We start from the raw sequence: 18,500 nt of genomic DNA on the forward strand, positions 1-18,500 counted from the left end.
ATAGTTCCCTTTACATAGAATACTTCACAAAGTCAGGGTCAGACAATGAGCAAAGGGAAGGGGGAAGGGACCAAAGACAAATAGAGGGGGGAATAATAATCCTTGCATTTGAAAAATCGCCTAAAAACTTCAAAACATCCCAAGGCCTCTTCTACAGGTAATTGGAGTGACTGAACGGTTGTAGGCAGCCGATTTGTGCACTGTACATTGCTGTCAAGTGCAGTGATTATAATAAAACTCGGATTAGCTTGTATCACCAAACGACGGGGAAAGCTTCACCAAGAGGACAACACCTACCACCCTGACTCGGCGGATTCACTTCACAGTTGTTCCGACACTCTCTCTGACCCACACGTGCGTGGGATCAGGGAGCTGAGGGCCTTTGGAGAGAGGCCACGGATTATTGCCAGGAGTAACATTCCCAGAGAGTTTCCTCTAACAAAAAACAACAACCTTTTGGTGACCAAAGATCATCCACTTTTGCAATCTCTCCTGAAACATTCGGATACACAAGGGCAGCAGCACGCTTGTTCGATACGTCGCTTAACACGGTCAATGCTCCAAACAGTGCCTTCCTTTACGAGCCAGAGAGAGAGAGAGCTCTGCGCCAACACTTTGGATTTTCAGCCACTCTGTTTCCAGATCAGACTTTTCACACAGGAAACAATGGACTTAGCAGCCATCTGTCTGAAACATCCGATTACTTCTCCCGAGAAACTGCTGAACGCGTTCTCTCAATGGTAAATGAACTCTTTTATGTAATAAACAAGTATCCAAATCAATTAGCACGGGACCTGCCTTAACAGGCACCTCCACAGTTTGAGTTGCATAGCATTACTGAGCTACAGCAGGTTTTGACCAGTGTTAAAGTCAAGGCTTTAGAGGGACCCGAGAACAGGTGACGAAGTTCGCTGAGAGAGTCAGGGCCAGTGACCTGAATCTTCGTCCGCTATGAAAGTCTAGAGTCACACATCTCTGCACTGATGAGGTTTCAGCTTTCGATCTGAAAGCCTTCAAGGTTTTTCAGGTGGTCACGAAGATATATATAATAATATATAGATGCTAAGTATGGAACCAGCTCTGGAGGTTGGGGGGAATAAGAGAGAGCCTATTTGTTAACAGCACTTGCACATTTGCTGTCAAGTCACTTTACAGTATATTCCGTGAAGGGTTTTGAGACTCTCGAAGACATGATAAGGCGCCATATCAAAAACAAGGATGATTATTATTATTATTATTATTATACTAGAGAACAATCTACCTAGGTTGCTGCTAGGGCAGTGAGGGAGGAGTGCTGTATGGAAATAGATAGCTGCTCTGCATTGCATCTCACAGCTCAGTTTCCTTTGGAGATGTAACGACACACACGGGTCAAGGGGCATTGGAATTCCCTGTCAAATCTCAATCAAAACTCTTAGTAGATGCACAAAGCAATGAAATGCTCGCACAGCTAGGAAAACCAATTTCTCAATCCGCGCCAAACCTTGGAGTTCTGCCAGGGCCGGTTCGGTTCACAAGATTTCCAATCTAGGGGTCAGTCATCAATGTAAATCATCGGATGCGAATAAAGCAAATTAGCTCTTTTCCGTGATCCCCTTTAGATTAGTCAGCTCGTCATATTGGGAGGTCAAACGTCTTATGTTGTGAAATGTGATGGAGTGAATTAACCATCTTCCCGACGCGCACCTCTTTCCGCAGTGTGATTCCCTATCGGATCCATTGCTGGTTTTTGGACTCTCTTCCTCTACAAAGCCTCTGATCATGTACTGAATATCCTCCTTGTACTGGTTGGACTTAACATTTCATGGAATGAGCTTCTTCAGGACGCTATCAATAGCACCTTACATTGAGGCAATGAGTGCAGCCATAGACCACAGCGAGGGGAGATGGATGGGAAGGGGGGGTGGGTGGATCAGCTGGGAAAGATCTGAGAAATCCGGGGGCGGGGAGGGAGAGTGGAGAATCTATTCCAACAAATTTTAATACAAGAACTTCACCTCCACTGCAACAGGAAGATTGAAGTGACGAGCATTAACCCTAGTTAATGGCAAGATCGCTGTGACGTCGCTGTGCAAAAAATTGGCTGCTGCGTTCGCCCACAAGACACACACAGTCACTCCGCTTTACAATGCATCCTGTGAAGCACTTAGAGATGTTCTCCTGAAGCGAGAGGCACTATACCAAATGCAAGGACTCGTTATAGGGACTTCACCAAGACCTTTCAAAAGAGAGTTAGAAAGTGTTCCTGCAAACCCCAACAAATCTTAACCAGCCAAACAACGGCTGTAACCCGCTATGGCAGGTCTTTGAAAGCTTATTTGAACTTCACTGTTGCGCGGCGTGGTTTCGAGTTTTAAGGGATAATAAATACTCAATGAATCATTTACACAATGATAATCACACACGAGTTTAATGAAACTTCATTGCATTCCTAACCTTTGCAGAGAACAATCGATATTCTTATCGCTCAATCCGAAAATAATTACTGCTCATTTCGAATGTTTTTTCCTGCTGAAAATTATGTCAATTATGTAGTTGAAAGAGTTGCTTTCCTTCATTCAAACCTGCCCTCCCTTAAATTACTATCAAATTATTTAATTAGCGGAGGATGTTTACAGGCAGAATTTACTCACCGTTATCAACATTCAAATCCAACATAGAAACCGGAGTAGGCCATTCAGCCCCTCGAGTCTGTTCAGCCATTTTATAAGATCATGGCTGATCTGCACCTCAAGTCCAATTACCCTCCACTGCCCCATAACCCTTAAAACCCTGACCTGACAAATAGTTATCCACGAAACCTATCCAACAAAAGGAATGACTACCCTCGGCACAGACCAAGGATGGGTCCACTACTTTGGGCGGTGGGGGTAAAGCCATGGAACTTTCCTCTCTTAGCCTCAAGCCTGGCTAATAGGCGCACGAACAGTAACTTCCCTGTCCTCAGAGGATTCGAGTCAATGATCCCGTTCAGTGATTATTCACTAAACATCAAAGGCAGCTGACAAAACTGCGCACCAAGACAGCAAGATGTGGACTCTGTTATGTCATCTGGACCACACCAAGCAGATGTCGGCTTTTGCCACGTGGGAAACAAAGCCGTTAGTTAACCTCTTGTGATGATCCAACAGATCAGATCAAGTGATCCAAAGACAGTCTTAAAATAGCGTGGAATAGATGTATGATGTTAAAACCCTACGTACTGAGCTTGAGTGATAGTAATTGATGCTCCTAGGGATCTGCAGAGTTTAATGTCTTTGTTGCAAATCACATTTTGTCCTGCTACATTTTGTCTTTGTCACAATAACATTTCGTTCTGCACTGATGTAATTATCTTTATCCAATTTCACTGTTTAAATCCGCTCCGCTATCCTCCAATTATACTGCCCCGTGATAATAATAATAATAATCCTTGCATTTGATATAGGGCCTTATGACGTATTCGAGACGTCTCAAAGCGCTTCACAGAATATAGTGTAAAGTGAATTGACTGTAGACTTACGGGCAAATTTGTAGGTGAGAGCGAGCATCTTGAAGCCAATCCGCTGGGAGGCAAGGGTTCCTGGCAAATACAGGAGCAGGATAGTCATGTGAAGCTTTGTGCGAGAACAAAATAATAATAATCCTTGCATTTGATATAGATCCTTATCACAGGATATACTGTAATGTGAAATAACTGCATTTTGCGGGCGAAACGTATTTTTCTCCCAATTTCTCCACAAATTACTATTGCCTGTCTGGAGGCCGACATAAATACAGCATTTAATTCTTGCGGTGAGTGCCTGTGTGTGCGTAAAACAAAAAACTCCTTTCTTTCAAATTACACAGTCTGCTGTTTAGAGCATATTTCAGGAAGTCTGTGTGTCTAATTCTCTCAGTCAGTTCTCACTGCCCTAATTCAGTCACACCCAGGTGCTGGGACATAAACCAGGGCTACTTTTCTCTTTTTTTAAAAAATGTTATCCTCGTGTGGATGAACCAGGATTTATTCACATCCTTTATCTGCTTTTGCTCAATTGAACGCTTAAACCTCATCACTAAAGCCCTCCAGCACGGCAGCGGTTTTGTGCAACTTGTTCTGCCTTACTCCTACACATTCGACTAAAAGGGCTCACTTCACAGAGATGCACAATAAAGCATTTCGCCGGTCAGCAGATCCGAAAATAAATCGCCTTCGATTTTAAGAAGAACTCAAAAAACACGAAAAGCAAAAGAGTCACACGATTAAAGAGTTGACAAGATAGACCTTGTCCCCCACATTTGTGCTGCATCCTTCCTATGTGGATCATGGATGGTTAACTTTGACTTACACGCTTAAGGTTTTAAAGGGGATATCAGTTTGGAGCACAAGTCACTGGGTAGGGAGTAAAACAGATATCCCAGTCATTTCTCCCTCTCTGCAGACCAGGCTTTGCACATAGAGAAATAATAATCCCATCGCAAAGGTGGGAACAGATTGGAAAGCTAACGCAGACCAGGGGTAATCTTCCACTTTATCCTACTGCAGTGCACACCCTTTGCCCGGTCATCAAATCACCAATGCCATCTGTTTAGTGTTCGATCAGCTGCGGAGGCTAATGTGCTGGTGGGGTGAGGACATGAGGAAAGGAGAGAGAGAGAGAGAGAGAGAAAAGCGAAAAACACAAACCAGCTGACATTCACATGCAGCAATTTCACAGCTTCACAAAGAACCCACAGGAAAAGTGGTGATACCCCAGGCAACATTGAGTCACAGTGCCCCGAGTTTAAAGCAAGGATGCCTTTGAGAATTTGTATTATTTTGAAACAAGATTAGGCTCTGTCATGTTAAAACACATTTTAGACAGGGAGGTACCACGCTTCAACAAAAATCGGACGCTTAAGTGTTTAGAAACTGAGACTATTTCTTGCAGAATCGTTTCTCAATCTAGTTTCAGGTTATCTGCAAGCTGCAAAATGGCTGGGGTCACAGGAAATTCTGCAATGAGCTGCAATTGGAAGTGAAACTGGTTTGAATGACAGTGAAATAAACCAGTGAAATAAACAGGTGGTGGGGGGGTGGGCAGTGGAACTCGACAGCAACATGGGGGCATTTTCATTTTCACTCTCGTCAGGGCGTGGTGGGAAGTGTTGTGACACAAGGGTAGATGAGATGGATAGATAATTGTTAGGTCGAGATATCAGAGAGTAATTGGACTTGAGGTACAGATCAGCCATGATCTTAGAGAATGGCAGAACAGGCTCGAAGGGCTGAATGGCCTCCTCCTGTTTCTATGAAGGAGATCCTGGTTCACTTTAACGAATTATACCATGTGAATCAAATGGCTTCTTAACAGTCACTAAACGTTCTAAAGTACCAAGCCAGGCTTAGCATAAACTGCTCTCTGGGGACTGTTTGATGATTGAATTTTAAGAGGATGAAAGTTTTCATTACAAATCAGTCCTCCCACACTCTGGGTGAAGTTTACTGAGGAGGTTAATAAAATAAAATAAAGTTTCATAGAGCGATATGGCACGGAAACAGGCCATTCCTCCCAACTCGTCCGTACCGGGAGTGACTATTTTGCACACACACGATTCAGGAAACACTGGGCTCATTTAGGAAAAATAGTTTGATGCTGCGATGGGAGGACAGTAAAATGGATATTCAGGAAGGATGAGGTCAAACAGACCAAAGGGTTCAAACCAATCTTGCGACCCAAGGCCCCAAATTCCACCTTAGCTTGCAAGACGAGTTGGCCTGAAAATTTAAGATCGTATAGAATAGGAACTATCTTCTATCGATTTAGGTATAACAACAAATTGCAATTGTATAGCACCTTTCAAGTCAGGAGGACGTCCCAAGGTGCCTGCGTAGGACCTTTACAGACTCACATTTCTCAATTCTAGCTTCACACTTTTATATTTTTCGTTCTGTAAAAACAGTCACACGATATACAGCACTTTCAACATGATCGCACTCTGAGAGGGCACATTAACGGAAAATGGGTTAAATCCACCAAAGTACTTTGTTTTAAAGAAAACAAAACTCAAGACAGCGAACGTTATTATACTAACCCCGAAAAATTAAGATTCAAATAAAACATTTCATAACAGCCTGCTGCCTGGGGGCCGTTTTAAAAAGCACCAGAAGCCACGCCAAGCAAATCACTCGTCAACCGTAGATTTTAATCAAACGTCTTATTTACAGATTTCGCCTGTGTTTAAAGACAGGAAACAGAAACACATGGCTTGTCAGATAGCAGCTCCTCCCTGTATTATTAACCTCAGCTCCGAACTTCCCTGATAAGAACACGTGCAAGCTGCAACACAAATTAAAACCAGTCGCTCCGTAAGATCCCCCTCTAGCTTCACTCGGATACTCTCAGCACGTGAAAAATGCAAAGAAATTCTTCAAAACGTTTTAAAAACTATAGTCTCTTCGCTCGGAAACGAGCGGCTAATGAGGGGCACTTTACTGTGGCAACAAGATCACAGCCGTAGTCAATTTATTCCCCAGCAGCTGAAACCTGGTACTTCTTATCCTTAAAAATGCTCTCTCCCCTCCCCCATTGCTTTGAAATTTCCAGAGTGCAGCATTTGAGGTAACACGTAATTAACCAGGCCAGTCTTGGGATTGTGATCACACATTGATTTCATAGGATCCCAAAGGATTTCAAACATCCTTTCTTAAAATAATAATAATAATCCTTGCATTTGATAAAGCACTTTATTACGTGCTTAAGACATCTCAAAGTGCTTCACAGAATATAGTGTAAAGTGGATTAACTATCTATTTTGTGGGCGAAACGCAGCAGCCAATTGTGCACACAGTGTCTCACAAACAGTCGTGGATTGAGGTGGGGGAGAGGGTGGGGGAGAAGAAAAAAAGGGGATTGTTGGCTCTGCTACGTGTCAGCTCAGCTGAGATAGAGAGCTAAGCTACTGTGCGGGAGATTTTGCATTGCGTTGACACTAAACCTGTAATGATATGGAGGAGCGCTTGGCCAAGTGGAGAGCGGCCAGGTTGGGCTGTGCTCCCTCTGTATTCTATGCAAACGTTTGTACTCAAAAATGCCCATTCCTTCTCCAGCTTTGGCTCAGCATTTGGTCCATTCATGCGACAGCACGGGCGAGTGGAGAGCTCCGGTATCAGAACCAGCAGCACTGTACATAAAGGAAACGGCGTTGCCAATTTGAGAGCAACGTGTAATGAATGCACTTGCCCTGCCCAGATTCCTGGCCAGTCTGTAGCATTTCCAACACGGGGAGTTCGTGAACATAGTTTAACTAAACCGCATGGTGATGTCTCCACATTAAGGCTCTGCGAGACCAATTACACCGGAACGTAAAAGGACAGACCAAACCGAGCGTGTCGGAGTGACACACAAGACATCTTTTTAAATGTGCCTCAACATTCCCGGAAATACAGTCACAACACCAGACAGTAAATCCTGCAAAGCTCTTTGAGACATCTTCCTGACCCTATATCAAATGTAAGGGATTTTTTTTTCATTCTAAAAACGCATCTTCTGTTCCCAAAAGGCTAGATTCACAGCAAAGTTGAAACATTACCAAATATAACCAGACCTGGAGAGAAAATAAGTAATTCCCAGTTTAAAGCCTTTTAATATCTTGGGCAGTAATGAAGCTAGAAAGCACATCTCTTACTGCATTGGATGGTACGATTGCGACAGTTTACTTGATGGTGCAGAGATGAGTTTCTGAAAATAAATACTTGATTCTTTGTGAATTCATCGCAAATAGGAACAGTTTGAGACTTCTATTTCTTATCCTTGCATTTCATAACCCTTGCATTTGATATAGCGCCTGATCACCTCTTCGAGACGTCTCAAAACGCTTCACAGAATATACTGTAAAGTGAATTAACTGTATATCATGTGGGCAAAACATTTGCGAAATAAACGTTATTTGACCCGGAAATGTACTCAACAATCCTTGCAGGACATGTCAAAGCACTTCATGGGATACACCGTTAAGTATGACTTTAAAAACAACACAAAAAATACCTTTGATGAGAAACTGAAATACTAATGAAAGAGTGAAAATACAGAGTGAAGCCACTTTGAAGATGAAAGTTTAGAAGCAGGTGGGGGGGAAAAAATCCCATCTATAAGAGCACATCATCAAAGACGTTACTGTATGTAGTGGCAAGATGCGTTCTCTCTCAATGCAAGCAATAGTTGTGGCAGGAAATGAATCGCTTTTGATGAGTGCCAAGTCCTACCACATTCCCAGGGGGGGAGGGAAAAAAAATTCCCACTGAAGAGCACACACGTCACTTTGTCTGGGGAAACTTCTTAGCTCTGTGTCAGACTACCGCGAGTCAATCACTCGATCGTCTATCCTGCAAAGCGAGGTTCTTCAAGCTAAAAGAAATGGTCCTTTTCCCCCAAACTACGATACGTGGAATAAACAGCTCCGCTGGTCGAAAGGCCGAAGGGATACAGTTCCAGAGACTGACGAGGGCTCGGGATGTGAGCCAGTAACAATGGTTTTCTGGAGAAGGGTTCTGTTGCCACCGAGTCTGCTCCCAGTCATGTAATCTCATGGGAAAAGGACACAATAACAGCTGCCGACCCAAAACTGGGATTGTGTTTTAAGCTTTAATTCAGCAAGGTTAAATCCTGAGGCCCTAGGGATGGAAATCGGATTCCCAAAGATGTACAATAATATTCCGTGCAACGCGCTGTGTAAGTCAAGGAAACCTAAACCCTTCGCATTTCACCTCCCTTGGGTGAGATCAATTCAAATGTCTGTTTGACGACACTTCACACGACTGTTGCATTTAGTTTAGATGACCCAACGAATACAAGTCAATAAAATAAAACTAAACAGAATTTGAAGTTGTTCAATAAGAAAGACTGGAAGCAAACTCCATGATCATTTATTAGAACACTACCCTGTCCTCTGACATTTAGAATTTGCCTTAAAAACTGCCTGATGGGATGAAAGTTTCCTTCTGTGCCATACAGTAATCCCCACAGAAGTTGTATCAGTTGGGACCATAGATTTAATACGGCTTCTGCAAACTATGAGTTATGTCAAACTTGCATAGAATATAAATTCATGAACGGGACTTGGGCAGATGTATGATTTAGGTGACTATACAATGTGCACAGATCAGACTTATGTGAGTTTTACTGTAGCATAAGACTCCTCTGTGGGACAAATTTAGGTGCTCCCATTCTGGTTGCTGGCAAGTCTGGTTCCAGATCAGAAAACTATCCCCCAACAGACAGTTTGGCTAAACACACACTGAGTGGGTCTTCAAAATAGAAGTGCTGTAAAACCACGTAATTTATATGGAACGAACATTATCCCAGTTATTTCTTTGGCCGCAAAATTATTTTTTGCATAAGGCCCAGCTCCTAGCCAGTGTGACTGATCAATTCTGTGCTACATCTGCCCTGATTTTTCTCCCAGTTCAATATTGCCATTGAAATGTTATTCACTGTAATAGCATTCATTGATTTACTGTATAACCAATGGTTAAGTTTGTCAAGTTCAGTGACACTGCATGTCTGTTCCTTGCAACACGTTCCCCTAAGCATCCACGATATGAATGATCAGTCAGACGATCACCCCGACATAATAATAATCCTTGCATTTGAAATAGCGCCTTATCATCTCTTCGAGACGTCTCAGAGTGCGTCACAAGATATACCGTAAAGTGAATTGACTGTATATTTGTGGGTGAAAAGCAGCAGCCAATTGCATCCCACAAACAGTCCTGGATTGAGTGACCAATTTATTATTTTTTTTAAAAGGAATTTTTGAAGGAGGTCAAGCTTCTCTTTTTGAACAGTGTTACGGGACCTTTAAGGTTCACTCAAGTAATCAGATACAAACTCAGTCTAATGTTTCATCCAGAAAGAACTCACCTTTATGTGGAAACAGGATTTCTCCCAACTGAGCTAAGCTAACAACAACTGTACTGATCACTGATAACACAGCCCCTCAACACTGCTTCCCTCGTCTAAAATCTCCAATTGCGTAATCACAATGAAGTTATGAAGTAATAAGCTCCATTGTAACAGCTTAGTTTTGTAAGCACGATGTTCCTGTACACAACCGATGTCACTTCCAGCAATGAACGCCAACAGTGGTCAGAATGATACTTAATCTGTAAAGAAGATTTTTTTTCAAAAAAAAGAGTTAAAGGGCATTGTTCTGATGTTCGGGTCTTATGGTGATCCGTTCAAAGAGTCACCTACTCCAGTGTTTGATCAGATTTTGGGAATTATTGGGAGAGGGGGAAGCTGGAACCTCAAAACATCTACAAGGTTATTTTTGTTTCCTCACCCTGTCAGATTTAGGGCAGTGTTCTTTTTAACAGCATATCATTGTACCCGCTTCTTAACATTCATGACGTACCTTTTTGACTACCTTATTGGACATTTTTCCCCCTTCCCACCCTGTCTCAGGTGCCAAAACAGCAGTGTCAAGTGCTTTGAGACATCAGTTTTGGACCCTTCAATATACAAGTGTAAACTGTGCTGTATCGTTCAATATGTGCTTTTATGTCCTGTATTAATGCAGCATGTATACTGCTGGATGGAGGCAATGCGGTCTCCTTTTCTATTTCATTCAGCAAATTATCTTGGTTTCAGTTTGACACATGACCCTTGCTGCTTTAGTTCAGCAGTTTCAGTCTGTTACGTCACCTGCAACTCAACTTAAAGAGTATTTACACAGCCTCCCTTTGCTGGAGGAACCCACTCTGGAGATGTATCCTGTCTGCTCTGAGTTGGAGGTGGCCACTCAATACAACTTCAGAGACCTGGAGACAACACCAGCGATTTCCACACAGTAATGTCCTCCAGTGAAGGGTTAAGGTTTATCATTGAACTGTGCAGTAATCAATGAGGTCAAAACTGGGTATGCTCTTGGAACATCTCTGGGGGGGAATATTATCCTCAAAAGGTTTGGTGTTCTCTCTGGACATTGTGACGAGGTGTTTATTTAATAGAGTTACAATTCAGCAAAGGAAGGCGATGTGGCAGACAGAAAAGCAGGTCTGGCTCAATTAGCTAATCCACTGAAGAGATCTGTGGTTTAGTGAAGAAAATGTGGGGACATAACCATCTAAGCACCTGAGTAATTAATGTTTCAGAAGAACGTTTACCTTGAATGTTGGATTGCAGCAGAGAATAGCCGTGTGTGAGCGCTTACATTAACTCAGTGTTAACAAAAGCCCAGAAGAATTCTGGATGCCAATAATTTATTGAAGTGGCCCGAGTGGCACATGGGGTGAAAATTCCACCTGAGTCTAACATTTACTCCATTTACGCAAAACTTAAAGCTTCAAGAATTTTGCAAACTCTTCAACACGGCCTTAAATTTTGAAGTCTGTTTTCTGTAAGTGAGAAAGAGCAAGTCTGACTTCAAAGGTAAGACTGAATTCAATTATTCGCCAAACTTTAAAAGATTTTTTCCCCTGTAAGAACCTACTGAATGGATTGTAGAGATTATTCCATGATTAATGCAAGGATTAATAAACTGTGGTGTGTGGAGTAAGGAAACTTGCCCAACATTTCGTCCTGCCAGGGAATCGAACCCCGGTCCTCTTGCTTGTGAAGCGAGTGCTCTAACCACAGGACTCCACGAGGCAGGTAAGCAGACAGCAGACAACAGAAAGCAGACAAGGGAAAGAAGTGGGAAACAGAGAATGACAACATCGGCAAGAAAGCAATTTGGCTTTGTCTGCACCCATCCAGTCAGTAAACGGGAGTGTGGTTAGTGACAGTCAAGCTAGAGTGTCCCAGTGCAGAGAAAAACAGGAGATGAAAGAGACTGCCCATGGAGGAAACCATAAATACAGGACACATAAAATCGAGACAGGAACAGTTTAGTAGAATCAACATCTTTCAGGACGCAAAGCAAGCACAGGTCAGATGACAACAGGTTTTGAAGCAAGTGCTATTTTAGTACCGTAGACTGCCTGACGACACAAATGGAAACATCAAATTGATTTAATAGAAAGAAAACCATCTGCAGGGAAAACATCCAAATGGCACATTATAGGGAAATGCGAATGTCACTGCGGGAGAAATGTAGCACAAACTGAGCTGACTGTAAGAAAACAGCCACTGGGGATTTACCTACAACGTTTAGATCTAGAAAGAGAAAGATAATGGCTCAGATGCTTATGCAGGAGACAAACTAGATTAATACATGGGAATGTAGGAACAATTTGGTGGGTACTGAAAAAGATACATCAAACAGGGCAAGTACCTTTAAGAGAAAAGGAAGGAAACTGCATACAGAATTTTTAATTTAAAACAAAACCTTAACAATTGATAAGACATCAGGACGACGTCTCAAAGAGCTTCACTGAATTTAAGGTGCAGTGTCGTGACTATTTTGTAGGTGAAATACTGCAGCCAATTTGCACGCAGCAATGTCCTACAAATCACCTTGAATTGAATGAACGATTTTTTCTGGGAGGATTGTTGGCCAGGACATCAGGAGAAGTGCTGAACAGCCTGAGCTGATGTTCTTCAGGTGATGCACTAAATTAACACATTAAATCCGCCCATTCAGATGGATTTAAAAATCCAATGGCACTATTCAAAGAAAGAAAGGAGTTTCTTCCTGGGTCCTGGCTAAAAATCCTCTGGATAAAATTAGTCATTCCCTTCAGCCTTGTAACAAGCCATGTCGCAGAAGGAGCTTTTATACAAATAAACGGATTGAGAAAGTGAACCCAGAACACTTAACAATCCTTGTATTTGATTTAGTGCCTTATCACATCATTGAGACATCTCAAAGTGCTTCACACGATATACTGTAAAGTGTAGGTCTGACTGCTGTGTATTATCTGGGTGAAACACAGCAGCCAGTTTTGTGCACAGCAATGTCCCCAAAAAAGCCACAGAGTGAATGACCAATTTTATTTGGGGGGGATTTATTAGTCAGGACACCAGGAGAGGGAAACTCCCTTCTCTTTTCGAGCAGAGCCGTGGAATCTTTAACATCCACCTGAACAGGCATCTCCAATGTAATACCCCCTCCCCCAGCAATAACAATATATAGCACCCCTCACGCAGTGTAGCATCCCAGCACTGCATTAGAAAGTCAGCTTTGACTGTGTGGTACCCCAAGGCAGCAGAACAGGGCACAGGGTCAGGGCTGCAAAGGGCAGTGTCAGGTCGGAAACCAAGAAGCATTTCTTTATTCCGAGATGGAAAAGGTTCCTGGGAAAGGCGGTTCAGACCAGGATGCTGTATTCACTTAGCAGTTTGATGCTACAATTGGAGAACAGTGGATATTTTGAAAGGATGAGATCAAATGTGCCAAACCTTCATCCAAACCTCGTGATCATTGTAGGCCAAATGCTAAGATTATTTAATGTTACTAACTATTATTAATATTTTTTTACAATGAATGGTATGACTTATTCTTTTTGAAGCAAAAGCTAATTAGAAGCATTTTGGATAAACAAATTCTTCAACTAAATTTGAATAAATTCTCAAAAAAAATATACACAGAGGAAGTATAATGCTTTTCATAGAGGACATGTAATGCATTTATCATAATCTTTGCATTTGGAATAACACCTTCACATCAGGAGGATATCTTTCCTTCGCAGGATAAACTGTAAAGTGCAATGACTGTGGATTTGTAGGGAACACGACAGCCAGTTTGCACACAGCAATGTCCCACAAACAGCCATGAAATGAGTCACCAATTTCATTTGACGTCCAACTGTAGACCCAATGGTGACTCTTAAGCTAACTCTTTCACACTGGGGTTCCGATTCTCCTGCACTTCAATAATTCAGCTAAAACCAAACAGCGTTAGATTAAAAACTATACTGATCTGATGTCAGGGAATAATATTTGCAAATGCAAAAACATCATTTGTATAGAACACGTATTACGATTAAACAACATCAATATACCATATAGTGCACAGGACTTGTTTAGAAAAAGGCAGCTTGATGCTATGATAGGGAGACAGTGAGGTGGGTATTCTGGAAGGATGAGATGGTGGTGGGGGGTGGCTGGGGGGGGGGAATGAAGAAAATAGATCTTCCAACCAACCCAATGCCAATGTAACACACTACACTCCGCCGGGCTTTGTTGCACCTCTATTTTTTTTTTAAAAAATTAAAATATGCGGCGAAACAGAACATTTTATATTTAGTCGTTAGTTCTGAGTGGAGTCATGAAAAAGCAATTTAGATCTGGGAATGCAAGAACCTTTCATGTGGAAATTGAGTGCGCATTTGCCTTTTGTGAACAGATGAGCCATTTTTTCCCCCACCAGAACATCTATGCCAGCCGTATACAGATACATTTTTATCTCATCCCTTGGCAGTTGAAAACCATTTTGGTTCAAATCTCCATCGCAGGCCCACATCCTCTCTGAAGCTACACATTTCTGGTACTTCCTGATTCTTCACCAGCGTTGCTTTGAATAGCAGTGATAGGAAATGATGTCTGAACACTGAATCCATCATCACCACCACAACGCTTTGGGAGAATGTTAGTTCTGCTGGTGCTAACATGCCTGTGAAATTAACAGCGTCACAGCAGCTGAAATGGATTTTGATGAAAGCCATTTAATGAGTAGATTCATTTGCATGCATAATAATATAACAATTCAAGGGGACTTTTGTTTCCCCCCCTTTCAGAAGTCAATCCTCTTGGTTTTATTAACCCAAAGTGTAACTAATTAAGACATCATGAATTTCATGAATTACAACCAAGCTTTTGGCAAATTTACCAATGTAAATTTGAGTGACATTTCCATTTAGATCTTACAGAGAAGTATTGGGGCTTTTTTAAACTATGATTTTCAGGCACATTGTTGTTTTGTGGTCAATTTATTTTAAAAAAACATTCACTCTACTGCCTTTTAGTTTTACCCTTTGTCTGATCTGCTCACAAAGTCTTCGCAACTCTTCTTTTCGAGATTCACTATTCCTGAGCTACATTCCTCAGTTACGCAGCAAAATCTATAAAGCTGGTTTATATTTTAACATCAGAGCTGTAGGGTCTCACACAATACAATGTACCTTTATATAGAGCTTTTCATATTGAGATGATGTCTCAAAACACTTGTTCTTACCATCTATAAGCTGACATTGAACTAAGCTTTGCCCAATTGTTTGTGGGCCCATGAAAAAAGGACCCAGGATAAAGATTGCGCACAATGCAATTTCAAAACAATTTGTTTCAAACCATGATATTGGCTTGCACCACACCTTGCATGTGCATGAAAAATTCATAAGAGCTACTTGCTGTAGAGAAGCCTCATTCATTAATCATTTTTTTGATTGACACACACGGAAAACTCATCACCGTGCTTAAGAGTATCCAAATCCAAGTGTATGCCACCTACACACAGAAAATCTTTGTGTGTGTGGAATGAACATCTGAGCGCTTTGAGACATCTCGAAGGCGTGATATGGCGTTATATCAAATGCAAGGATTATTATTATGAAACGCGCACTTTCTCCACGTTGGGACGCACCATGCTTACCTAATCCCAGAGAGAATTAGGCAGAGGTTGGCGAGAGACAAGGCTTGGGGGAACCCAGAGTGTGTGTTGGGATAACTCACCCAATCAGTCATTTTACACCAGTGACAAATTAATGTATTGATATCCGTCAACAGCAAAATAACTCAAACGTACACAGCAACTCAAAGGAGCAGTTTCCTCTCAGCTTATTGAATTACGAAGGGTGTGTTCATTCTGTGGCCTGTTTTATTCCTTACGGTCTAATTCATCTCAGTAAAGTTAAATAAGACAACCAATAACTGGCACTTGGTTTGTAATCCAATCAAGGGAATATATCTATATAAATTGCTCTCAAGATCAGCAAATCAAGAATGCATTACAGTGCTGTAGTAAGCTTTTATACCATAAAACAGAACTTAAAAAAAAACAAATTAGGCGTTGCATCAGGAGTGTGTGTGTGTTTGTGGGGGTGGGGTGGGGAGGGGGGGCGGAAGAAAAACAGGGGAAGTTGAAACCATCTATTACAGTAGAACATTTGAACTGAACATACATAGTATCACATGACAAGGTGAATCTTAAAGATCCCACAACATTATTGGGAAAAATAATAATGGACTTTCTCGCAATTTTCTGGCCAACAATCCATCCAATACACTGATCATTCACTCCATAGCAGTTCGTGGGACCTCACTACACAGAATATGGCTGCCTTTTGTGCCTTACAAAGACTCGGTCACTACACTTGACAATCATGACACGATGAGGTGCTATTTTAAAAGAACAAGTACTTGCGCAATTACATTATTATTATTATTACTATTAATTTCCCCGTTTACTAAGCTTCAAAATCATACAATTTATATTTGCAAATATAAATTGTCTGAAGGACATCAAAGCGGCACATTGTGGAATAAACCTGATTTCCAAGTAGAGTCCATTAAATTAAGATAAACGTACAGAGTCCACTTTGTCTGTCACATTTCCCTCAAATTATCAGTAGGCTCTCACTCGTTTTGTATCCGTTCAATCCCTCTTCACTATCAGCTCTGCTCATTGCTGCTGTACCTCTCTGTACAAAAATGATCCAGAACACAATTACACAGACACACACATTTGCTCTTTGTCATTTCTCTCCCCAGTCAGTCAGTCAGTCAGTCAGTCAGGTGGAGCTATTCAAAGCTCCTTTACAATGAGAACTGCATTGTAAAACTCACAGAAACTGCAATGGTGGCCTGTATAAAACACAGCGACGCATTAAAATGCCCATTTTCAGGCACATTGGTTCATCTATGAAAAAGGTAGCTTTCCTATTATTTGGGGATTATACAAGGGAGGGGTTGCCTAATACACTGAAAGGGATGACAGATACTGAGACTGCAGGATGGTCAGGGCTTGCTTGCATTTGACAGATAGACAGACAAGACAGACAGACCCTCAATAACTCATTGGTGGCAACACACTACAGTACAAGCTTGACACATTCATGAAAGAGAAGCAGCAACGAGCCTTTGCCTGGTGTTAGATATTAGTTCAATAATTGCGCCATTCATTCACCATTTTAACTGCTGGTACACAATAGGGAACAAAGACAGGATGGTGAGGTGCAGTTATACCAGTGTATTTACTATATGGGGGAGGGGAGACGCCAACCTATTATATTAACACAGGTATTAAAGACAATTACTGCGCCCATCTCGTTTTTCATTATTAAAAAAAAGGTTATCTGTGTTCAATTTCACAAGAGATATTGTAACGAAAGCAATACCTGGACCAAATAATGGTACACCAGTGACCAACAAAAAAATCCAATTCACCACCCAGACTGGTGGATGCACACACAAGGGGTTCAGGAACAGTTTGCATTCAGGTCAAATTGCTGTCCTGTGTCACTGGATGTAAAGATGGGGAGGGGTGTGGGGTTTTGGGGGTTGCAAATCCAATTGAATTAAAAAGCACACAGTCTATTTCACTGTCTCTCTCCCACCCATTCTTGATTAACAAGGACAGGACGTTATTGCACAATGGATCACCTCGTTTTATATATATATATATATGAATATATATACATATAATATATATTTAATCTGCTTATTATAATTCTGCCGGACACTTCTTCTAACCCCAGAGCTCAACTTGCAATCATTAATATATAAATAAATAGATACATAGATAAAGATAGATAAATAGATAGACGAATAAATAAATGGATGAATATATAAATAGATAAACAGATAGAGAGATAAATAAATATATAAATAGATAGATAAATAAATAAGTAAACAGATATAGATAAAAAGATAGATAAGTAGATAGATAAATAAATAGATAAATATCGATAAATAGATAGATAGATAAATAAATAGATAAATATAGATAAAAAGAGATAAATGGATAGATAGATAAATAAATATAGACAAATGGATAGATAAATAGATAGATAAATAGACAGATAGATACATAAATAAATAGACAGACACACAGATAAATACGTAAATAAATAAACTGATAAATAAAAAAAAATAAGCTGACTTACCTTAAAGCCACTTTGACACAACATCCCTCTTGACTGCTCGCCATTCGTGAAGCCCCTGTGAGTGTGAGTGAGTGTGTGAGTGAGTGTGAGAGTCCCTTCACCTTTCATCCAACGAGAAGAAGAAGAAGAAGAGTCGAATCACCTTTTTTTTTAAAAAAAAAACACCCCCAAAAAAACTAGACACCCCCCCACCACCACCACCACCCCCCACCAGAGAGAAAAAAAACAAATCCAAGACAGGGTCGGTCCTCAAGGAATAAATAAATCAATCCCAAACGAAACCCAACGACAGTATAGGGAGGTGTGTGGGGGGGAGGGGGGGGGCGCAGGATGGAGAGAGGCTCATCCCACAGATAACGGGGCACAGAGACTGAGACGGTAACAACTGAGCCTCAGTGGCAACATCGTGTGTTACATTGTAGTCGCGATGAGGATCTGCAATACAATGTCCCAACGCTGAGACGGACCTATAAAGAGAAAAGGCTCAGATGCACACACACACACACAACATACATGC

At 41.4% G+C, this 18,500-nt stretch overlaps 1 protein-coding gene across 1 annotated transcript in view; it reads right to left on the minus strand.

Moving 5' to 3' along the window:
* Positions 1–18,083, minus strand: part of kif21b (kinesin family member 21B) — a 57,080-nt gene extending 38,997 nt beyond the window's left edge. The window contains exon 1 of the mRNA XM_042342095.1: positions 17,984–18,083. Within this exon, the coding sequence (XP_042198029.1) occupies positions 17,984–18,027 (44 nt within the window). The 5' untranslated portion in view covers positions 18,028–18,083. The remainder of the gene's footprint in view (positions 1–17,983) is intronic.
* Between the last annotated feature and the right edge of the window lie 417 nt (positions 18,084–18,500).

The sequence above is a fragment of the Callorhinchus milii genome, unplaced genomic scaffold (genome assembly GCF_018977255.1).
Source record: "Callorhinchus milii isolate IMCB2004 unplaced genomic scaffold, IMCB_Cmil_1.0 Scaffold19, whole genome shotgun sequence".
NCBI classification, from domain to species: domain Eukaryota; kingdom Metazoa; phylum Chordata; class Chondrichthyes; order Chimaeriformes; family Callorhinchidae; genus Callorhinchus; species Callorhinchus milii.